Consider the following 24647-nt stretch of genomic DNA (forward strand, 5'->3'; position numbering starts at 1 on the left):
AAGGGGGTACAACCCAACTCCCTTATCTGCTCACTTTTAAAAGCTCACTTTAGGATGAAAAACACCGGTGCGGCCGAACGGAGCCCCTACCCATACAGCGCAAACAAAGAGAACGGCCTCCTCCAGCCCTTTTGGTCTGAATGAACTCTCGGCTTTACCTTTCAGTATCCACCCATCCCTCTTCGTGCACCCAATGAAGTCACAGCCTCCTCCTGCCGGGAGGTGTTGAACTCTCCCAGGAAATGGACAGGTACCTCGGGCCAATGGTGGGAGCTGTGGCGGGCCAATAGGAGAGAGAACTGCTTGACCTGGGGTTTGAGCATAAGAGCCCGCAAAAGGGGGCGGGTATGGGGGGGCGACTAGCGACGTAGGCGCAGTGGGTGAAGAAGGGTGGGCCGAGTGGCTGGAGGGGCTGCCCCAACCACAGCGGGGGGAACCTGCGGCCGGGTCTGCGGCGGCCAATGGGTAGGCAGATTGGCGCAGGGGCGCACCCGGGCGCGGGGAGCCCCGCCCCTTCGGGTCCGCAGGGTTGGGGCGGAGCCAGGCCCACGTCAGGTGGTCCCGGGCGGGCTGGCGGGCTGGCGGCGCTGGGGGCGGGGCGCGGCGCGGAGAGGGGAGCGGCCTTTGGCAAGCGGCAGCGGGCACCGGCTGCGCGAGCAGGTAGCCGCGACGGAGGTAGCCAGGTCGCCCCCAGGGGGCGAGCTCGCAGGCGGGGGCTCTGGCCCGCCGCGCCCCATGCTGCGGTGAGCACTCGCGATCGCTGCACTTGTCGCCGTGCCAGCCCCAGGCAGCCGCAGCCGGCTCTCTCCGCCCCGCCAACCCGGGCCCTACCTGCGGCCGCCGTCGGGGGAGGGGGTCCCCCCAGCTCTGCGGAGCCGCATGAACAATAGGCGGCGGCGGCTCCTGCGGGCGGCGGCAGCCCCGCACCCTATGGATCGGCCGCTCCATGGAGCCCTCCAGAGCGCTTCTCGGCTGCCTGGCGAGCACCGCCGCTGCCGCCCCGCCGGGGGAGGATGGAGCGGGGGCCGGGGCCGAGGAGGAGGAGGAAGAAGAGGAGGAGGCGGCGGCGGCCCCGGGGGAGCTGGGTTCCGACTCGGCGCTGCCCTACTGGACCGCAGTGTTCGAGTACGAGGCGGCGGGCGAGGACGAGCTGACCCTGCGGCTGGGCGATGTGGTGGAGGTGCTGTCCAAGGACTCGCAGGTGTCTGGCGACGAGGGCTGGTGGACTGGGCAGCTGAACCAGCGTGTGGGCATCTTCCCCAGCAACTACGTGACCCCGCGCAGCGCCTTCTCCAGCCGCTGCCAGCCCGGCGGCGAGGACCCCAGTTGTTACCCGCCCATTCAGTGTAAGGCGAAGGCGGGGCCCGGGAGCCTGGTGGGGAGGGGGGAGACGATGGAAGCCTGGGGGTGGTCGCAGAGAGACGGCAGCCTTCTTCGAGGGTCAGGTTGAGGGTAGGGAATGATTGACTCGGGGTTGGCTGTATGCGCGCGAGCTCGGACCGCAGGGGCTTTGGTGGGTGCGGTGGGTAAGATTAGAGACGCCGCAGGCCTTGCCTGGAACTTCAGGCGCTTGGGCTGCTTAACCTTCATCTGACCATCTCAGCAGCATCCTGATGCCACATCATGAAGCCCCAGCATGACAATCTCCCCACTTGCCCCCCCCCCCCTCCCCTAACATGGATGGATTTCAGGCTAGCTGGTGGTTTCTGTCATAACCTTAGTCCCCAAATCAGGGACCTTGCCGGCCACTTCTATTGCCTGTCCCCGCCCATTAAAGTTATTTGCTTTGAAGAAGATGGGGGTGTCTCCCGCAGGGTTGAGCTGGCTCACAAGTCCCGGATGCCTATGTGAACACAGGGCTGAAGTGTCTTTGAAATGTCGTGTGGATTTCTTGGCTCCTAATCTTGTACCTCAGAAGTTGCACCTTCAGGAGTCTCAGTGTATAATGTGCTAAGAAGGGTGTGTATTGTGCAGAGGGGCAGGTGATGGGGTGGAGAAATGCTTAGAGAGGGAAAAGTATGTCATTCCCCCAGGAGAGATCAGGAATGCGAGGTACAGTGGCTGAATCCTAGTCCCTTGGCACCCAGGATGTTCAGACAATACATTTGATCTTTTTTTCTCACCCTAAATACTTGCCTATATTTGGTATTTGCTAAATCTCAAGGGATCATGCCCAGGAGTTCCTCCTAGGATCTTTCTTCCAATGCCCTGGTTTTCACCAATTTCCCAGGAGCCCCCTGTTCCACACCCTGTTATGAAATTTCCTGTGTTTTTTTCAAAGGCGTTAAATTGCCATTAAAATCCCTTAATCAATGATGCTAGTTGGTGATAACTTCTGGTACAGTTTGCACTATTTTGTATTTGAGAGCTTCCATAATTTCTTTCCTGTTTAAAAAGTACTCTTAATACATATTTATCAGTTTATTCCACATTTTGTATACTTTGTGTCTTAGTTGATTTTTTAAAAATCATTAGAAAGGGCCAACTTTAAACACTTATTTTTTAAATTTCATTTGTAACAGTTATCTTCTGGCCCTGTGACTTATTTTCACCTGAACAGTTGTGTTATTATCCTAAGATAGTTATTAAATACTATCACCTAATAACAAAACCATAATCTCTTTCCCTGTTTTTCTACTCACTTTTATTGGCATTTTGACTGTCTAATCGGTCTTCAAATCTTTAGTTCCCTTTGTTTCTCTCCCATTCAATTTAAAACTCCTGTTTCTACATTTGATAGTACCTGGAGGCAACAAATTACTTTAAATCGTTTCTAAGTGTTCTTTTTGACACTTGTACTGGGAAGATGAAGGACAAAGGTCCCAGCACAGTGTCTGAAATAGTGTTGAAGAACTTGGTCACACGCTGGAAGAATGGCTCGGCGTGTTAGAAAACCATGTTAGGAAACTCTGTAGTTTTAAATGTGTCAGATTTGGAGATTCTTTGTGGGTGGGTGAAGTTTTGTGATTTTTTTTTTTCTTTTTTCTTTCAAGGACAGGTAATGTCAGAGCAGAAAAGCTGTGTGAGGTTCACGAGCAGGAACTCAGTTTCTTGCCTATCTTGTGGTCCCAGCTGTCCAACCAATCAGGAGTGACTGCTTAGGCAGGAAGACCCCGGTCCACAGAAAGCCAGACAGGTCCACAGTGTGCAACATTAGAAATTCTTCTCCATTAGGTGTCCAGGACTGCAACTTTATTGTAACAAAAGTTACCTCACATAGAGTAGATTCCTTTAGCTAGAACTCAGAGGATGAAAAAGTAGGAAGTACCTTGTGCTTTTTGAAAGAATTGTCTTAAAGAACATGGCATTTGAAGGTCCTTTTGTTAAAGGTACTTTATTTAGTATTCCCGGGAGTTCTGATCTTGACTGGAGTTAATTCTTGATAATTCAGAAAATTTAATCCTAGTCAAAAACCAGTTAGAGGGCCTAGTCAAAAATGGATACTATGTTAAATACCTAGGGATAGAAAAATAAGATAAGGAGGTGATTATATGAATAAGTCGCACATGAGGGAGACTGGTGATATAAATGTATAATTTCAGTGCAGTGCTTTGATAAAGATGAACACAGGAAGTCACTGAGAGGTGTGCTTCTGATCTGTATGCTAATGTCCACCAGCTGGTGTCAGAAAATAGAGGTGATTGGCAATCTTGTCTCCAAAGGTTTGGAAGGAAGTTGAGCCACTGACAACTTTTCTCTAGTTATCCTTTTGAACTTCTTCTCTGGGGCATGAATTGTGACATTAGATTGTGAATAGAAGACAGGAAGTCAAGTAATAGTGTTCCATTTTAGTTTTAACTATGACTTTTCAAAGTGAAAATTTTGTTTCAAACTTTATTCAAAACAGAAGAAGGGACAATTACTAAATTTGTGACAAATAAAAATATAGTGATATTATAAATCACCTAACATTCATATAGTGCTTTTATCCCCTCCAGTGTAGATATTAGAATATAGCTCTCCATATGGCTGACAAATATAAATAGCCCAGAAGCTCTCTCATCTTCCTTATTTTAGTGAAAGATGGAAAACATACAGTTCCAAATTTATCTTGGGAGATACATAATTCTAGGTATTTAAAAAAAGTTTCTCCTATAGAAGAGTTGTGTCTATTTTCAAGCAGGGCACAAATTAAAATTATTTCTGATGTATGTTTATTTTTCTTGCACCCACTAGAAATATAAGGATGTATTTTCAGATATAGTCTGGATTTTTAAATGAATGAGATACGTACCATTTACTTGCCCGACACCCACCAGAATGTGCCTATACACTTAGTTTCCAAGGATGCAATTGAGAGGGAATAACATCTTCATTCTGAAAAGGAAAGAAGTAAGGTTTTATTCCTGATATTCCTAAAAATGGCCTTCCACAGAAACTGAAAAATGTGATGAATGCAACTTGACCTGATTTTTACTTAAAACCAGGTCTTGACCGGAGCAGGGAAGGGGAGGAGAGCCACATGTTCTTTCAGCTGCAACTGAAGGTCTAGTTCCTACCCCAAGGGACTTCTTGGGAGGGAAGCGAAAAGAACCTTCCTCCCTTGCCCCCATCCCCCACTGTTCTGTGTCTATGTGCTTGTAAGCTGTGTTCTATACTTTTCTTGAAGGCTGGTGATAATATTTTCTTAACTAAATAGCAAGAACCTGAGAGAGGTTATTGCTTTGCCTTCCCCACAGAGGTTTTCTGTCTTCTGCAAAATGCCATCAGAGGAGCTGTCCTTTCAGCACCCTAGTTCAGAAACACATCCTTTAGATTCTCATACATTTAAATAAATATTTAACACCTCCAGTGTGTTCACAACTATGTTTTAGACCAGAGGAAAGAAGGTAGGGTGCAAGAGAAAATACAGCAGTTAATCCCCTGTAGGGAGAATTCAGATATTCAGTTAAGAAAATAAGATGTGTAAATACAAATTTGTTAAATAGGCACATGTCTTTTCATCAGTGTAAAAGCTGGTAGAAAAAAATGAATGTGCCTTCCCTCCATGATCAAAGAGACTCCTAACATAACTTACATATTTCTCCAAGAGGGTTTCTAATCTCTCTTTAACATAGTCATATTTTTCTCATTCATATAGTTGAGATATGGCAATGATTAGTAATCAGTCACGTTTTATTTTAGGACCTAGAAACACTCAAGCTATTTTAAGCAGAAAATGCTCTAGTACAGGAAATTAGATGCATACAGAATTATTGGAAGGGCAGGCAGAAGGGACTGACAGCCGGACCTATGGGAAAAATTTTCAGAACATTGCAGACCTGGCCTACTAGGCAAGATACAACTTCTCTAACTGGGAAGGTGCCGAATCAGGAGTTGTCATTGAAGCTGTTGACTTCAAGAACATCTGGTTGTAGTTGCAGTCCAGAAATTAGGCAGCCCTTTGGCCTTGAGCATTCTTCTCCACATCCACAGAGCTAATGATTGAACACTGATGTGTTGTTGCAGGAAAACCCTACTTCTCCACAGCCATGCTTGCCAGGAGAAACAGCAAGAAGATGGTCTCCATCTTACTTCTGCCTTCCAAATCTTGTGCATCTAATTGGCAGAAGCTAATCTGCATCCAGAACTCCAGCTGTCAGGGATTCTGGGAAATGTAGTTTTTAGCTTTCTGGCATCTGTAGTACTAAAAGGCATGCTAGAAGGATTTTAGAATGGATGCTGATGGCTAGTCTGCAGAACCTGCCACACCATTTGTTCTTCAGGAAGAGTGCTAGATAAGGTGATAAGCTTGAACAATTGGAACTTCTGGGATCAAGAGGGCTAGTCTCTTTGTATACCTAAAAACAGTCCAACTCACTTTTCCTAAGAGTTTCCTTTGTGCAGACTGCCAGTTGCATTACAAAATACAAATGAATATTAGCCCGAGGTAGGATAGAAGCACTGTAATTACGCAAGAACAGTTTGGAACACCACCAGCATCAGAGTAGAGAATGGAGGCATTGTGGGGCCGGCTGTGTAAGGAAGGGAACAGTCAGCAGTGGGCAGTTCCTCTTTTGGTCTTTTCAAAAGTTTAGAAATACATTTTTGTTTTCTTAGTTTTTTTAGCAAAGTTGCTTTTTATTCCCCCCCCCCCCAGCAAAAATATAGGTGAGTCTCTGTATTTGTTTTAAGAGGTACAATTCAAATTTTTTTTTTTTTCCAGATCTAACTTTAGTTTTATTTTCTACTGTGGTCAATTTTTCCCCTCGTTTTTCTTTACCTACTGAATATTCGGTATGATGAGTACAGTGGTGAACAAGGCAGACAGAATCCACCCTTGTGGATCTCGCAGGATGACAGGCATTGAACAAGTAATTATAACCATGTTGAGTCTTGCCAAATAGAGATGGCTATGGAAGTGTTTGATGGGGGCCTACCTCATTTAGTCAGGGCTTGGGAAAAGTTTCTCTAGAAAATTGGTGTTTAACCTGAGACCTGAGAGATGAGTATGAGCAAGCCAGGTAAAGACCACGAGGCTGAGAAGACAGAGAACAGGGTTTTCTTGAGAGAAACGTAAATTAGCACTTTGCTCGTCTAGGAACACCATATCTAGCCCAAGATTTATAATCATTGGTAGCTGTTATTATCTGTCCATAGAAGCCTTTCCAAACATAGCTGAAGATATAAGCTAGTACCTCAAATTCGAACTCTGGGTTTTGGAAAGGAGAATGAGTGGTTAGGTGTGGCAGTGGGAACATCAGGAATGGAGCTGCAGCCCAGGTGACCACTGGAATAAGATGTCTGCTGTGAGGCTCCTTTCCCGCACGTCTTAGTTGCCAGGTCCTGGGAGCACCAAGTTTTAAAGGTCCCCCAATGTACTCCGCCCTCCCGGTCCTCACTGCTGCCGAGGTTCAGACTCTTGTGCTGCTGTGCCTGGGTTACTGCAGTGGTCTCCTTAGTGGTTCCTTTTGCTGTGGGCTCTGTCCTTCAGGTTGGTTGCATTCCCCATAATGCCAGAGTTGGTTTCCTTTCTAAAGCACAGGTTTAATAACACTCTCCTTCTTAAAGATACATGACTCCTATCATTTACAGTGTGAAGTTCAAGCTCCTCAGAATGGCTTTAAAAGCATGTTATGATCTGGCTGCCCCCAACAAGGCTTTGGGTTTTGAACCACATCTCCTAATACGTATAATCCAGCTGCACTGGACGCCCTGAAATCCCTAATATGCCCTATACTCTCATGCCCCATGTTCTTGCTCACGACCGTCCCTCTGCCTGGATTGTCTTTCTCCACCCTGATCTTCATTGCCTGATGATATCCCTCCCACTCATCCTTTAGGGCCCATTTCAAGTGTTGCCTTCCTTGAGAATCCTTTCCCCACTTACGCTCTTAAGCACTGTCCCATGGTGAGAGTTAGTGATTTTCCTGATCTTCTGATCATGCTGCTATGAAAACTTTTCACTCTATGTTTTGGTTGTTGCATGTCTGCCTTGGTACTGGATTGTATACTTCTCACCACCTAGTACAGAGTAAAATCTGAATAAGTCTCATCAAAATGATCTTCCCTTTAGTTAAAACGGTCGGTCTCGGTACAAGATTCTGCACGACTATTTATTGAATCCCTGCTATGGGCTAGTCACTAAGGATAATGCGACAGAAAGTAAATTAGTCACATTTCCTGCCCTTACGGAGTTTACCTTAGAGCGAGTGGGGAGACAGAAAAGCCAAGTGAACAGACAACTTGTCTTTACCCATCCAGGTAAATGGGTGATTCAATGGTGTCTTCAGAATGTTTTTGACGTGCTTCTGTTTTTCTTCTATTTCTCAGTGTTAGAGATTGATTTTGCGGAGCTAACCCTGGAAGAGATTATCGGCATCGGGGGCTTTGGGAAGGTCTATCGTGCTTTCTGGATAGGGGATGAGGTTGCTGTGAAAGCAGCTCGCCACGACCCTGATGAGGACATCAGCCAGACCATAGAGAATGTTCGCCAGGAGGCTAAGCTCTTCGCCATGCTGAAGCACCCCAACATCATTGCCCTTAGAGGGGTGTGTCTGAAGGAACCCAACCTCTGCTTGGTCATGGAGTTTGCTCGTGGAGGGCCTTTGAATAGAGTGTTATCTGGGAAAAGGATTCCCCCAGGCATCCTGGTGAACTGGGCCGTGCAGATTGCCAGAGGGATGAACTACTTACACGATGAGGCAATTGTCCCCATCATCCACCGCGACCTTAAGTCCAGCAACAGTGAGTATGAAGGGGTGGGGCTGGAGGGCTTACGAGCAGTTTCAGACTCAGCCCATGGCTTCAGTTGGGGTGGGTTCCTAATGGAACCTTAGTGGGCAGGGAAACTCCTTGCCTAAAAACATTCCATCCTTGAGTTGAGATGTAGGGATGGAATGCGTGCCAGGAAAAACTGGTTTAGAAAGAGAAGAATGAGGCACCCGAGGGGTCTGGAGATAATTCTGAGCTCAAATTAGCAGGCAAGTTTCACAATGTGTGATTCTGATGTACTGTGCAACTATATATATATATATATATATGTATAATTTGTATTTATTTTTACACTTGAGGTAAGTGTGTCTGTAATCACAAGAGGGATTTTCCTCTCTGGTGGAACAGAAGTGAACCTATACTACCTGTTTGCATTTCTGTGTAAATACCCCAACTGAGGTGCCCACCAGAGAAGAGAAGGGGCTCTAAGGAAGAGGAGGCGGCAGGTGTTTATGCCGTGAGGCCGATGCAGTGTCAGCTGGAGAGCACAACCTGGCTGGTAGTGTTAGACCTCTTGATAGCCTAGGGTGGTATTAATTAATTGTCATGACTACTTAGTGTTTAACAGCAGGGAACTGAGGAATAACTGTTTATTAAACATCCAGAATCCATAAACTGGATTGTAAAGCAAGTGTTAGACATAATTAAATGGTGAGTTGGTCGACACTTGAGTCTCTTTTCTTGGCTGAATCAGCAGGTGCTGGGAATATGCTTCTATTGTGTGGTCATTTGTGCCTCTCGCCTAAAGTGCGTAGTAGAGAGGCTACAATTGGCTACATAGTATATGCTTAAAATCGCCGTGAGCATCCTGTCCAGAGAGGAGGGCATTAAGACTTCAGGGCTGGCGCGAGCCCCAGGAACTTCACTCTCTGTGTCCCTCAGCTTTGAGCCCAGAAGTCCTTCAGGCTTTGTTTTGTTCTAAGTTCTTCCAGATGTGGCTTATGTCTCTGTTGATGCTATTGTGAATCTGTTTACTTTCAATAAATACGTTTTAAAACTATGTAAGTAGTAACTTTTTTTTGTACAAAAATTAGAGAGTATATAAACAAAAAGAAAAGAAAGATAACGCATAATGTTTTCCTTCAGGGAGTATAACTAGTGCATTGGCATATCCTTCCAGACATTTTTAAAGAATATATGGTTTATATAGCTACAAATATATTTTCCAATTTACCTTAAAATAGCCTTTGTTACTGTTGTCTCTTCTACCTGCACTCTGTTCCCACTTAATAAAGAAAAATTCATCCCTGCGAGCATATAGAACATTAGATACATATTTTAGATATAATGTATGTGAAGGATTTAAGTTCCATAAAATAAGATCTGGTTTCTCTTTTCCTTCTGCCTTTATTCTATCTCTTTACCATATGAATATTCTTGTCCCTCCTTCAAAATTCTGTTCTTTAAGTGTATGAAATAAATCAAAACATTTGGTGATCCCTTTTCAAAGTAATTTCTACTTAGAGATTGCTTTGGATGATGGAGTAAGAAAATATGTTGGTAGAAAATGAGATATAGAAGCTGAATTTTCTTTATTGTACTTAAAAAAATATATATATATATATCCTTACCGTGCTGGGAGAACTAGGCAAACTGCTCTAACCTTACATAATTGAGCCCATTAGAAAACTTGGGCTAGGATAATAGAATTGCAAAAGTTCATTTCCTCTATGACATTTTAAATTTGGGTGTAATTTCAAGCTGTAAATACGAGGGTTTTTGTTTTGTTTTGTTTTTTACCTTTTATGATACTGTGTTTGGAAGTCTAGGCTTCTGTGAAGGAAAAGCTAACTTGTCAAGGTTCTGCTGTTTGCAGGAGATGGCAAGAGACCTGACTGTCATTCTGTCATCCAGGAGACAGAGCCCTGGTCTTTTCTTTGTCCTTGAGTGGGTTTTAGGATTGTCAAGGGAGAACCTTCAGGTGCAGTGTATTGTGGCAGGAGTTGGACTTACACATAGGGCCGTATTTGAAAGGCCCTCATCAAGATAGTTGTTATGTGGAAGTGTGCACGGTCTGTTGGGTTGTGTGGTTGGTGCTAATTTTCATGCCGGTTGTATGCCTCACGTGTGGGTTGGGGTACCTCCTGGGCATTTGTCTGTGGGCGGCCATTTGCCTGGGATTATATACAGCATATCCAGTGTGAGCCTTGAAGACACGGTCAGACTTGTCACATTGCTGTGTGTGCATAACTTGAAAATCATTTTAGAAATGTTATGTCACTTCTTTGCCTTCGGTTGGAGAGTCATAACTTTTTTGTGTTTTGCAGACCTGAGGACACTGGCCTGTCTCCCTTGGCTTTTATTAGGGATTCCAGAGAGTTGAATTTTGGTCATTGTCCGGTGAATTATAATTCCATGAATTATATGTATTGGTTGACTTTGAACTTCTAGAGAAAAGAGTATGTGTGTATATGCACACACACATGTATATATGGGACTATCTTTGTGGGAAAAAAAGAAAGTAGTTGATGATAAACATCTAGCTGTTAAAAAGGCTCAGTAAAAAAGTGACTTATTAAAATGTTTTATCACGCTGGTCACCTACTTAAAAAAGTCATGTGCTGTTTGTTGGCAGTGAAATCTAAGTAATAGCATGAAGCATCCTATGTTGATATATGACCAGCAATGAGTTTAGGTTTGACTGCACATAACCTAAAAAACAAAGCAAAATAACAGTGGCTAAAACAAGGTATACATTCATTTGTCTTTTGAAAAGAAGTTGGGAGGGTTTTAGGGCATCTCCGTTTTAAACCCCATTTTAGTATCATCAGGGACCCAGGCTCCCATTTTTCACTCCATCACCCCAGTTCATGGCTGGTATCCTCAGGGTTGTGGTCCAGGATGCATGCTGAAATGCCAGTTATTTGGTCTAAGTCACACGCCTGAAGGAGGAGGAAAAGTCGAAGCATAGACTGTGTTCCTGTCGCTGAGTTGCCCATTAACCACCCACAGGTCCAGCACAATCATTAGCTGGTGGGAATGGAATCACATAGCCATGGCTAGCTCAGAGGAAGCTGGCAAATGGGGGATTTTGTTCTGGGTAGCAGTGAGCCCAGCTAATAATCAGGGTTTATTACCAAGGAAGAGGGAGAGCATGGCTGGTGGCAGTCTTACCATGGAATCATCTGCGGGACATGCATTTGGAAGAACTGTTATCTCAGATAATTGGCGTCATACAGCCAAACAAGGTTAGCCAGGCCCTGGGACGTGTGGCTCAGACCCCTGATTTAACTAATGGTTTATGCTGCTTTACCACATTGCATCATTAACTTAAATATCACTTCTTGAAACTACTTGTAAAAGCCCTGGCTATAAAAATGGATTTATATGTCTCTGCCCTCTCAGATTGGGGAAAACCAGCTGCTTGATTGCTAGCAGTGGTGTTTGTGAAAATGGTCTTTTAGTGGAAAGATTTTCCTTTTGGGGGTAGGTCGATGAATTTCAGGATTTTGACTTAAGGGCATTTGGCAGAATAGCAGTTTAATAGTGGCCATTAACAGTTAAATTAGTGTAAAAATGAGATCATATAAAAAGCTTTGGAAAATGGAAAGCCTTGCCCAAAGTGAAGGTTATTACTTTTATTATGAAATAATTTATTTCCTCCTCTTGGGAAATGTAGATAAAACTGAGGTGAAAGCAGTGTGTGTTTTTCCAATTTTTGCCTTTATGCATATTTGTTTTCACTCCTAAATCATGTGCAGGAAATCCTAACAAACATATTCCTTGGAGCATGCTTTCCCCTCTCCCACGCATCAGTATACTGTGGCCACTTTCATGTAAGTAAATATCCTTCTACCACAAAATATAACATTTAAAGGTTATACAGTATTCCACTATTAAATATATAATACTGTAGTAACAAAGTGAAACCCCTGTATGATAGTAACAACAACTAATACTTACTGAGTACTCTCTTTAGGTGAAGCACTGTCTAAGCACTTTATGAGGATTCTCATTTAATTCTCACAGCAACCCTACAGAGTAAACACTATGAATGTCTTTATTTTATAAATGAGGAAACTGAGGCTCAGAAGGGGTCAGCCATTTCTCTACGATCTCACTGCCAGGGCTAAGATTTCATTGCATTATTTCTCGTAGCCCTGTAGTACTTTAGTGTTATATAATTAGGAGTAATATTATTCTGCTCACAGAGTCATAGCATCCACATTTCATTAATGTATGATCAACTTACTCTTAATCTCATAGTTCAAAGAACAGAGATGGGTGGTGAACTGTATTTGGTCTGGGACTAGCCACACCCGCCTTCCTCTTTTCAGATGTCAAACTTCTCATGAGGTCTTTGCTGCCTTATCTCTCTCTTCTTCCTCTAAAGGTAATTTCCCCTTAAAGCCAAACTGGTTTTCTCTTTCCCTTGGGACACATCCCGTACTTCCCAGCCACTAGGCTCTCATTACACTCACCCTTGCTGTGGGAATAAACTTGCTTTCAGGGGTGCCTTCGCCTCATCTTTCTGCCTATCCAGACCCAACCCTACCCATTTTTCGGTGCTTAGCTCAAAACTGGCTGCTTCTCCTTCCTGATGGCTTGTCATTGTAATCAATGCTACATAGTCGCTGAGTGCTAAGCACATATTACCTGATACTATGTAGAAGAATACTAAGGTGACAAGGACTAGAGCTGCCAGTCTGGTGGTTGCAAGCTCAGATGCCTTCCAGTCGGGGTCAGTAATTTTGTGACGCAGCTGGTGTGAAGCTGTAGGGTTTGTTGAGAATGATGGTGAAGTAAGTTTCTCCTCCACCCAAAACAGGCTATTGAAAAACAAAGCAAAACACTGCTAGCCTGCAGCCAGTTGCCAAATTGCATCCCTGGCCTCCTGTGTTTGTTGGCTATGATTTCCCCTACTCTTCAAATAGATTTTGTCTTTAGCTTCCTCGCACTGGAAGGAAGGAAGGAAGGAAGGAAGGAAGGAAGGAAGGAAGGAAGGAAGGAAGGATCACTTGAACTGGTCTACTTGCAGGATCTCAAAATGTAAAAATTCCCCTTTCTCTTGTTGTAGGAGGTCCCTCATGCCTCACTTGCGTGTTAGTTGCTTTTCATCATCATCGTCTCCAGGCCCTCGATCCTTGCTAACGTCTGTATTCATCAGCGTGTTCTGGGTGCAGAGCGTGGCGTTTTTATAGCACATTTATGGCTAACCTCCAGTGTCTCTGCACTCTTCGTTCTCTGTACCCTTCCCCAGTGCTAGCCCAGAGTAGCTCTCACCAGCTGATGCCTCCACTGCTGCCAGGCTGCCAGGTGCTGCTGGAAGAGGCCACTATGCTGTGCTATCTGTATCCACTGCCAACTTTTTTCATCCAACCTCAGCGTTCCGTTGTTCCCAACTTGTAAGTTCCTGTCATGCTCCTCACTGTGCCTGGGCCAGTTTCATTGAGTTGTTTGATTGGCTGCTCTTCTTGCAGCTGGAGGCCTAAGTAGCACCCCAATTCTTTGTTGACTCGGAGTTCACAAGCTAAGGAAGCAGAAGACCTGCTTTCTTGAAGTGTGAGGAGGACAGAGCTTCCATCTTGCCCTTGGCCTCGGGCCGGTTGTAACATTCTAAGCCCTGGTGTGCAGCTGGAGCGGATACTGGCCACAGTCCTGACTGTGTTCCCTGGAGCACTTCTCCAGGCTGAGACTTGGCTGTCTGCAGGCTTGTGGAACCCAGCAGCCCACTGGATTTCACGCTCTAGTGTCCTTGTTCCCACACACAGTCCTCCTGAGGTGGAGCACATTCTCGCCTTAGGGACGAAGCCACTACAGCACAGGCATCCTGTGTCCACAGAAGGGACTTGCCTAGAAAAGGGTGAGGAGTAGCCATAGAAGGAGCTTTTCCTATAGGAGAATAAAGTATACTATAGAACATTCCTAGGGTGGATCTGGGAGGCCATGAAGTATTGGATAGAGAACCCATTTCCCATTCTTTTTGAGGGGTGCATAAATGACTTTTTCTGTGTCTCGTGAACGTATCCCCAAATGAGACACTTCCATCAGTACCTGGCTCATGCACTTCTGAATCCCTCCCTGTTATTCTCCCCATTTCTGGTCTTTGGGGCTCTTTGCCACAAGTGTCCCCTCACAGAGAGCTGGAGGATGACAGGTGTGTTTTGAGGATTTTTCCTGGCAGAAGCATACAAGTGCCTAGTGAATTGGATGTCTCCTTTGGTTGCAGGAAGCTGTACCTGTGGTCAGCTAGTGGCTACCAGGCACAGCCCGGAAGATTGTGTTCAGTTGATGGGTGGTATTTGGTATCAATACAGAGATATGTTCTGCATGTAAAAATAAATACATAAGTGAATGAAGCTGAAATGAAGCAAGTAACCAGCCAGGGGATGTGACTGAACAGAAGAACCCAGTGAGGCCAGGAGCATGACCTGCAGATCGCATTATGTCCTAGTTGTTTAACTTTGTCTGGGAGCCTTGCTTTTCCCTTGGGCGTGGCCATCTCCTGCACAAAGGTGGTTCTCATCTGTGTGTTGGTTTGAGTGCTTGGTGTTGGGAATATAACGGTAAGCAAAAACAGACATAAGCCCCACCCTCACAGAGCTCCCTGTGGGGTCAGGGAGAATGACGTAGAATGTAAAGTCATGACTCTGGGGAGTGCTGTGCAGGGAAGATGTGGGTGCCAGGAGAATGACTAATAAAGGGACATGCCTGAGGGTTTCCTGAGGATGTGATCTGAAGGAGTAAAGGAGACAAAGTGACGAGGGTTGGTGAGGCAAGGACATTCCAGGCAGAGAGCCTAGCAGACACAAATGCCCCCGCCCACTCCCAGGAGGCAAATAGTGCCCTTGACATTCCCTGTGGATTGTCTTGCCTCACTCCTTTCCTGCGGTTGGAGGGGCTTCATGAGGGAAATTGATCTCTTTATGTTCTTTATGGAGCATTTGCCTTTGTTTCCCCCAACCCTGCTCTGGAGCGCCGAGCACCTTCCCTTCCTCTTTGCTGACTCTGGGAGCTTCTCTGTAGCCTACTCAATGGGACTGGAGTAGCTTGGGGCCGTGGGCAACATTTAGGCACCTATAACGCCTGTGTTGGAGTTGGAGCAGAAGGTTGTGTTATGTGAAGGATCTTGGTAGGTATTTCTGGACTACGATTGAGCTGTTAGCTTGGGGTAAACAGCCTCCATGAGGGGTCGGGTTGGGTCAGGTTGAGGGCAAGAAGGGCTTCGAAAGGTATGTGGGCTGTCATTTCTAGATAACTTTTTTTTTTAAACAAACATGAGGTACCTAATTATTTTTTATTGGGGAATATTGGGGAACCGTGTGTTTCTCGAGGGCCCTTCAGCTCCAAGTCGTCCTTCCATCTAGTTGTGGAGGGCACAGCTCAGCTCCAAGTCCAGTTGTCATTTCCAGCCTTTAGTTGCAGGAGGCACAGCCCACCATCCCATGTGGGAATTGAACCGGCAACCTTGTTGTTAAGAACACGTACTTTAACCAACTGAGCTGTCCGGCCGCCCCTCCGGAAGCTCAGTGGTAGCTCATTGTCTTCAGTCTAGTTGTGGAGGGCGCAGCTCACTGGCCCATGCGGGACTCGAACTGGGAACCGTGTTGTTAAGAGCTTGCACTCTAACCAACTGAGCCATCTGGCTACCCTCCAATAAATTATTATTATGGCTTCTCTTCCCTGCAGCCCTCCTCAAGCAAACCTAGTAACATTTAAATAGTGACTTCTACCTTCCACAGGTGGCCTATGGCACTGTCATCACTCAGGGTCAAGGTTTGTGCTTCCAGATCTCTAAGGAGATAAGACAAAAGCCTGCCTGTCTCTCCTTTCCTCCGTGTCTCTTAGAAAATTTTCCATTTCTGAGTTGGTGCTGTTACCTCATTTCCGTGAGGTAGCTCAGGGTCACTTATGGATAGGAAAACTGAGACATAAAGTGGTGACATCAGTGGTGTGGTTGAGTCAAGAGAAAAATGTAACTTTTTCCCCAGGTCGCCCATCCTTTTACCTTGGAGTCCCCTTCAATACGCCCATCAGCTTCTTATAGAACCACACTTGTTCCCTTATTAAGGAGGGGTTGTTAACCTTGAACCCCATGGACTCTATACAAAATGTGTGTAGGTTCATTTTGGGGGAAAGGGTTATAGCTTTTACCAATCCAAGGCTCAGACAAGGTTATGAATCAACAGTGTTATAGAGAACTTCTTAAATTGGGCATCTAGGTAAGAGGAGGACTGGTGCAGTGAGGGGGACACCGGCCCAGGTGCCGCCCTTGGCACTGACTGGCTGATTCCTCGTCTGTGAAATGAGAGATTTGGATGGATGGTCTTTGGGGTTCCTTGCAGGACTGATGTTATGTGTCTTAAGAGTGAATGTGTGGGTGTGGGGAGCAGGCGATAACTACGTGGTGTGTCTGAATCTGTGCATCAGGCTATGGTGTGCCCAGGTTCCCCCCTTTCTGGCTTCTAGTTGTGGGGCCAAAGCTCCTGATGGGGAATCTTTGCCAAGCGGTTTAGCGAGAAAACAGCTGACAGGAGCGCACAGGTGCTCCCTTCCCTGCCCATGGCATGACAGATGGCCTTGTTGAGAGCAGATGCTCTGGTCCTATGAATCATGACAGGGATTCACAGTAAACCAGGGCAACCTACATCCGCAAGCAGGACTCGGTTAGTCAAATGTGCTTCTGTCCTTGAAGCTAAGCGATGGGTATCCTGGTCTTAGGGCGTTGCTACTGGCTTCCCACCCACTTCTCCAAAGCAACATAAGGCTTTATCACATGGGGCTCAAGACCACTTAGGTGGTTTGAGTTGTGTCCCTCTGTCCCCATTCCTACAACAGAATTGTAGGAAGACTGTGTTCTGCAGTCCATTGACAGTGACAGTGAGATGTCGAAATGAGACATATTAAAGCCATGGATTGCATGTCCCTTTCCCTCCTAATTTCCCAGGGGTTTTTGCTCTCTGTAGGAAACCTGGAGGTTTTCACTTGAGAAGAAAGCATTCCCCCCTTAAGCTTGGTTTTGGGAACTACTGCATCTAATGGATGGGACACTAGCTTGGGAGTCAGAGAGGCTGGGATTTCAGCTACTTCTTGAGCACCTGACATTGGGCATGTGGTAAGCTTCTTGGAGCTCCAGGATTCTCATCTGTAAAATGTGGACGATACAGAAAAGAGCAGTGTTGTTCTAAGGTAATGTGAAATGATATGTGCCAGTGTCACACAGGAACCACCGTCACTAGGGGGCTGCACTTTCTTCCCTCTTTCCAAGGTGTAGGAGAAACTTCTTTCTATTCCTGTTGTTTTAGGTATACACAGGCCACAGGACACAGTTAGGTTTGAAGTGGTATGAGGATTTCAGGCAGCCCTGAGCTGCCCTCCCCAAGTCAGCCAGTGTGGTTTCCCCGCTTTCACTGAAATGGGCAGATTTATTTCAGCTGAAGCTGCAAAAAGGGGATTGATCCCCAACAGCCCCTTCCAACTGTACCTGGGCCTCTTGTGGAAAAGGCCTGTGCCCTTTGCTCCCTCTGGACCCAGCTTAACTCTCAGTGCTTGGGCCCCTGAGAAATGCTGTCTCTTCTCCTTATGGCCTTTGGCCTGATTGAATGGGACAGCTGGCCAGTTTTATGGCTCTGCTGGCCTCTCAGCTGATAATTAAAATGCTTTTGCCCCAGGAGGAAGGCCATATAGTTCTCTCTCTCTCCCTTCTCTGCTACCAAGGTCAAAAGGAATTTCTTTTTTCAATCCTTCACCCCCCGCCCCCATTCCCCTAGCCTCCCAAATCAATTTAGGATCCAGTCTCTTTTAAGACTGGAATATTCAGGAAGGGCTGAATGATTTTATTTTGAGTGGTCTTCTTTTGGAAGGAGAATGGAGCCTGATTTCCCCTTTTCCCTCTCTGTTTAGCATCTTTACTTCCTACAGCTATTCCAAATCTGGTTGTGCCCAGCACTTAGTATGTCCTCAAGATTGGTTTGTGGTTTTAATTATTACACATTCCAGTGCTGAACCCTTCCCCATTCATTACCCCCCCCCCCCCAGGACATTCTCCAAACAATGCCAGAGCTCTTCTCCTTTAGAGCCCACATTTAGGATGTAAACCCCCTTTCTTTGGAGATGACCCCACGTGAGCTCTGGGTGAGACTGGGTTTGAACTCTGCTTCTGTTGCTTGCTAGCTGGGACCTTACACAAATGATAAACTCTTGGTGCCTTAGTTTCTGTACATGTGAAATGGGAATAATTATAATCCCACCTATTCATTTTACAGAGTGTAAGTGAGGATTGCATAAATAATCTAGGTGAAGCTCTGCACGTAGTAAGGGCTCCGTATATTGATCATTATTATTGTAATTCCAGTGGCTGCATTTATTCCTTCAGTATTTAGATCCACAATGTGTGATCTTGTACTTTTGAGTATAATTTGCTTTGTACCTGCATTTTCGGTGTTTTAGTCATATTCTCTTCAAATGCACTATGGATTTTTTAAATTAAAAATGTAATATAATACATACACGTGGTCAAAATAGTGCAAAACTGAAATACAAAGAAAAGTCAGTCTCCTTCCTACCTTAAACGCTAAGTTTACTTCTTAAAAGCAAATGAAATTAAGGTTTTTTTGGGGTCTCCTTTGATAATTCTTTTCTTATGGAAACATAGAAATCCAAATAGGATCTTGACAGCAGAGATGTTTTGTTTCCTTCTGCCATCTTCCCCTGCTCCCGTCTCCCTCCAATATATATAATAGCGTTTGCATACGGCAGTCCACATGTTCAGCAGGAATTTCAATTTTGCTATGAAATGTTGCCTTTTCTGTCACTAGTTCTTTTCTGGATGGATTCAGACTCCTTATCTGAGTGAGCTATATTTGCTTCCGTCAGGCCCTTGCTTTTTATGTATCTATTTTATAAACTTTTCAGGAGCTTAGGACCCTACAGGAAGGTGTGCCTTAGAGTTGCTCAGAGAGTCAGGATCCTAATGTTTGCCTCTGGAATTGCCCACCTGTAGAAGCTCTGTCTGCCCAACCTGTCACCACACCAGTGGGGCTGCAGGGCCCTGGCAGTGACTGATCTTGTAACAAATTCTTGTCACTGTGTGTAACCTGATGTGCCCGGTAAGGCAATGTAACAAGAAAAAGTATCACTGAAAAAAAAAAAAAAAAGTTATCCCAGATTTCACTGTGCAAATGTGACTGTTTTTATTTCATATATGATTTGCCTATTCTTGTCTATATACCTTCGCTTCTCCTGCCATTTTAGTTGTAGTGTACATGCTGTCTGGACTCTTACGATATTTTTTTGTTTCTATATTCTGTTAACCTCCAGAATCCAGAAGGAAGGAGAAAAGGTTGGGGAAAATAGTAATAGTCTTCAGTTGCCAGTCATTCTTAACTTTCTTTGGTGTTTACTGATAAGGTCAGCACTTAAAGGAACCTTAGCGTTTGTGACGCTGAGAAGGTGGTTGGCTTGCCTACAGTCCTGTAGTCGTCCATTCCTGAGCCTCAGGACAGGGTTCTTTCTTCCAGCCGCCCCGGCCCTGGCAGTGGGGCCTGCTACTTTGTCAGGCTTTCCAGTCAGGTCCCAAGTATTGTGGACAATGGTGGGATTAAGATCTATACACCATCTGAGGCCCTGGGATGACTTGCCTGTAAGGCCCTGAGGCCAAAGCTGGGGAGGGAAGTCTGCCTCTTTCCTGCCCACTGACAGGAGCTCTGTCGTTCTCTTCACTGTGGTAGGTGGAAGGGTAAGAATGTTCCCTGCTCTCTAGGTGGCTTAATTTTCAGGAAGAAAACACAGTAAAAACATTTTAATTTCTTTTTCCCAGCTTTATTGAGATATACTTGGCACATAACACTGTGTAAACAAAGAGATGATTCGATACACATACATATTACAAACTGATCCCCACAATAGGCTTAACGCCCCTATCAACTCATGTAATTACCTTTGTGTGTGTGTGATGGTAACATGTAAGGTCTATTCTCTTAGCAACTGGCCAGTATACAATGCAGTATTACTAACTGTAGTCACATGCTGTGCATTATAGCTTATTCATCTTATAACTAGGAGTTTGTACCCTTTGACCAACATTTCCCCATTTCCCCCACCTCCCAGCCCCTGACAGCCACCATTCTGCTCTTTATTTCTATGAGTTCAGCTTTTCTAGGTTCCACATATGAGTGATATCATATAGTATTTGTCTTTGTCTGACTTACCTCTTAACATAATGCCTTCAAGTTTCATTCATGTCATCACAAATGGCAGGATTTCCTTCCTTCTCAGGGCTGATTGATATTCCATTGTATATATACCATATCTTCTTTATCCATTCATCCGTAGACGACACTTAGATTGTTTCTTTTTTCTTTTTCTTTTTCTTAGTTTCAGGTATGCAGAGCTACATAATAGACATTTATACCCCTCACATTAGATTGCTTCTTTATCTTAACTATGTGAATAATGCTGCAATGAACATGGGAGTGCAGATACCACTTTTAGATAGTGATTTTATTTCCTTTGGATAAATACCCAGAAGTGGAATTGCTGGGTTGTATGGTACTTCTGTTATTAATTTTTTGAGGAACCTTCATATTGTTTTCCATAGTGACTGCACCAATTCACGTCCCCACCAACAGTGTACAAGGGTTCCTTTTTCTCCACATCCTCGCCAACACCTGTTACCACTTGTCTTGTTAACAATAGGCGTTCTAACAGGTGTGAGGTGGTAGCTCCTTGTGGTATTGATTTGCATTTCCCTGATGATGACTGATCTTAAGCATCTTTTCATGCGCTTGTTGGCCATTTGGTTGTCTTCTTTCAAAAAGTGTCTTTTCGGGGGTGGCTGCTTAGCTCAGTCGGTTAGAGCGCGGTGCTAATAACACCAAGGTTGCCGGTTTAATCCCCGCATGGGCCACTGTGAACTGCGCCCTCCTTAAAAAAAAAATGTCTTTTCTGGTCCTCTGCTCATTTTTCAATCAGATTGAAAAACATTTTTATTTCTTAAGCAGTTAAGTTCTGGTACCTCTTCTTAAGGAGAGGAATCCTGGGGTGGCTCAGTACCAACAATCTCTCTGTCATTGGTGGTTCTCCCTTCTACTCCTGTAGGGGACCTCCATTCTAATTAATTGGATTAAATTAATAATAAAATTAGCTTTTCTATCCCAAGTGCATGGCAGCTGGTGACAAGGAAAGAGGCACCATTGAGTTCCATAGGTGGCAATAGAAAACCATGAAACATTTTTCCCACATAAGCTTCTTTCAGATGATTTAAGATTACTAGTGTAACGTGTCATTATCTGTTTTTTTTCCTTAGACTGTTATTCATGGCGACAACAGTAAATGAAACTTCATTCCCCCCTAGTATTCCTAGAAATGGAAGAAGAATAATCACATTTTGTATTTGGTACTATAGAATTTTATTTGGAACTGTACTGTGTTTCCCCAAAAATAAGACCGAGCCGAACCATCAGCTCAAATGCGTCTTCATAGTAAGACCGGGTGTTATATTAATTTTTGCTCCAAAAGGTCGTATTTCTGGGGAAACACGGTGTCTATCTTAGGTAATCCAGTCGGGTTTGGTGTTAGACCCCATTTTACAGTGGGGGAAAGTGAGGCTCAGAGAGGTTTAATGCCTTGCCCAAGGACACACAGCTGGAGAATGGTGGAGCCTGAACTTGAACCCCAGGCTCTTCATTCTATTCAGGCTATTCTTTCTGCTCTGTTCTTTGGGAACAGATTGCAGTAAAAAAACCTCTTCTGGCAGTTTGTTCTGCAGGGTGGACTCTTACTCCCCAGAGTCTGGGTGTGCTGGGGCTAGTCCTAGGGCCTTTGTGGGGCAGATCATCCACACATCTGGAAAGGGATCCTTCCAGGGAGGGGATCCTTCACTGCTCCAACCCAGGGGCCTCTGACATGTCTGGACCTAACGGTCCCAAAATGCACAAGAACTGTGAGCTAGTTTCTAATTTCCCCTTTTCCTAGGACCCCTCCAAAAGCACAATGTGAACCTCAGCCTTCATTCTGTAGCCTCAGCTTTGCTTCTTGTTAGTGTTGATGCTGAACCAATGTTAGGCTTACATGTAGCTGTCCAAAAGCTGGGCCGTAACAGAAATTTCCACGTTATTTGACTCTTGTTTCTGTGTTCGTGTTATGGTTTTCTTTTTGTTGAAACAAAGGAAGGATGTATAGATTTCAGATAAATTCACAGATGCCACTTCACAGACTTAAAATTTTTTTAATCAGAAAAGTAATGTAAACATTCAAAAGCGTTTGGACACATCTGTTAATGGCAGAGCCCTGGGTGGTTCATTCAGATGACATGGCCTTTACCGCCTTGTATTCTTGGAGGTGAGCAGGCCCAGCTCAGTTTGTAGCCAGATGGACCACGTTGGACCCGCACGGCGATTCTGTTCCCCGTGGAGGAGAGCTAGCTAGGCCTGCTTTGTGGTGTCCGCTTACAGTTTTTGATTAATATCGTGAAAGAGAAAGTTGAGTTTTCGCCGTTCGTTATTTAATGTTTCAATTTGCAATGATTGCTGGTGGAACAGGCCCCCAGACTGTTATGAATGAAGCTTCCCCGAGGCTCCCTTCTTTCACCTCATGAGGAGAATTTTGACTTTGTTGCTACTAGTACTTTTGAGCTTTTGTGGTGGGAGGGAAGGAGAGGGGACAGGTACTAGAACTCTGCAAATTCAGCCTGACAGAAACTCTTTTTTTTTTTTTAAGATTTTATTGGGGAAGGGGAACAGGACTTTATTGGGGAACAGTGTGTACTTCCAGGACTTTTTTCCAAGTCAAATTGTTGTCCTTTCAATCTTAGTTGTGGAGGGTGCCATTCAGCTTCAAGTTGTCCTTTCAGTCTTAGTTGTGGAGGGTGTGAGCAATCAGTGGGAGAAAAAAAGGGGATTTGAAGAAGTGTTGCTATGGACCACATGAACCCTCTGGTGCCTGAAAAATAAGGAAACAGTCCAACTCTTTTAGACTTACTTTAGTATTCCCCCCTACCGCCCCCACTGCCCCACCCCTCCACTGGACATATCTATGCCCTGTGATTATAACCTTGAGTCTGGCTTTATATGCCTGGTTTTTGGTTGCACGGACCATGAACCTGGCCAATTTTAGGTTCCTCTAAGCTTTTTGGTGCTTGATTTTATATGTGGTATTTTGGGGAATGGGAAGGTCACCGGTAATGACCTTCCAGAAAGAGTAAGAATGTCCCTGTTCAGGAAAAAGGAGATATTCTAAGACTCTTCCTCACGAGGAGGTTCCTCAAGGGCAGGAAATAAGGCATTTGAGTCTTTTCCCAGCAGTTTCTGGATATGCCCATTATGCCTACCTTCCCAGGCCGCAGGGAAGGAAGGAACAGGCTGACTTGCCACTGGAAACTGGTGTACCACCTTGAGAATCTGTGTGGTTTTGAGTTTGCCCAACCATGGTAAGATTCTCACCTCCACCACATGGGGAATAGGATTTGTAGAGTAATTTTTGGAGCTAGGCTGGGAAGGTTCAGGCACACACCTTGTCTTACCCCTTCCCAGTGGGCATGGAGGTAGAAAGAAGGTACTCGGAAAGGCATCCATAGCATAGACAGACAGACGGTAAGAACAAAGCTAGTCTTAGCCTGAGGAGGTATTTGAGGTTGGTCTCTCCCTACTCTTAGATGGAGAGTGTGAAGAGTGACTCATAGGAAACTTTAACCTGTGTTTCTTAGCTTTTCAGGACTATTAAGGACTTGTGGTTCAAAATGGCAACTCCCTTGTTTTGAGCTTTTGTGGTCAAGGCTTCCTTGCCTGCCAGGTGCTGGTGATGGGTATCTGTGGTGGGTCAAGCTGCTTCCTCTTTGCCCTCAAATCCATTCTCCTTTGTGATGTCCTGGGCGAAGTGCAGGTCACGGAGCCTGGAACGTTTGTGTTGTGCGTGGGTTATGATTTGGAACCCAACAGGCCCTTGTGAGAAACTGAGGTGCCTGCTAGTGTATAGGTGCTACAGGTGAGGTCACTTTATCATAGTAACTTAGACACTACTTCCACCACATTCTTTCCATCCTCAGGAGCCATTCTATATAACACACGCAAACAACCAGAACCGTATGAGGCAGTATGGAACAGTGTACGCACGGTACGTGAGGTGGTGTCCAGAGAAGGCAGAATTCTCTGCAAGGACTTGATGGAGGAGTTAGGCCTTAAAGAAGGAGTGGGATTCAGGGGGAGCTGGTAATAGGGTGGTGGAGCTAGCAGTGACTTCCAGGGAAGGGGGGCCTGCTCCAGCTCAGACAAGGCCAAGTGTTTGTCGATGCTGTGCCCCTGTCACCCGAGTTCTTTAGGAAATTCCCACACCTGGACTTTTGAACAGGAAAGCTATGGTCCCAAGTAGTTGAGTCTTCCATGTAGAAACAGCTCCTGTCTCCAAGTGGCTGGAGAGCAGAGCGTGGTACAGTGTATGGGCTCTGAGTCAGGGAGGTCTGGCTTTGGGCAAGTTCATCAACCTCTGAGCCCATTTCCTTTTCTGCAAAATGGGGATAA

General features: G+C 45.1%; 1 protein-coding gene across 2 annotated transcripts in view; it reads left to right on the forward strand.

Annotated features, from left to right (window-relative positions):
* The first annotated feature begins 424 nt into the window (after positions 1 to 424).
* The window catches only part of MAP3K9 (mitogen-activated protein kinase kinase kinase 9), a 74581-nt gene continuing 50358 nt past the window's right edge, over positions 425 to 24647 (forward strand). Inside the window, exons 1-2 of one of the 2 annotated variants that reach the window (XM_019733342.2) lie at positions 425 to 1346; positions 7753 to 8166. In XM_019733342.2, the coding sequence (XP_019588901.1) occupies positions 947 to 1346; positions 7753 to 8166 (814 nt within the window). In that variant the 5' untranslated portion in view covers positions 425 to 946. The remainder of the gene's footprint in view (positions 1347 to 7752; positions 8167 to 24647) is intronic. The other variant, XM_019733341.2, reaches the window with a different exon arrangement.

Source organism: Rhinolophus sinicus, linkage group LG03, assembly GCF_036562045.2.
Source record: "Rhinolophus sinicus isolate RSC01 linkage group LG03, ASM3656204v1, whole genome shotgun sequence".
NCBI classification, from domain to species: domain Eukaryota; kingdom Metazoa; phylum Chordata; class Mammalia; order Chiroptera; family Rhinolophidae; genus Rhinolophus; species Rhinolophus sinicus.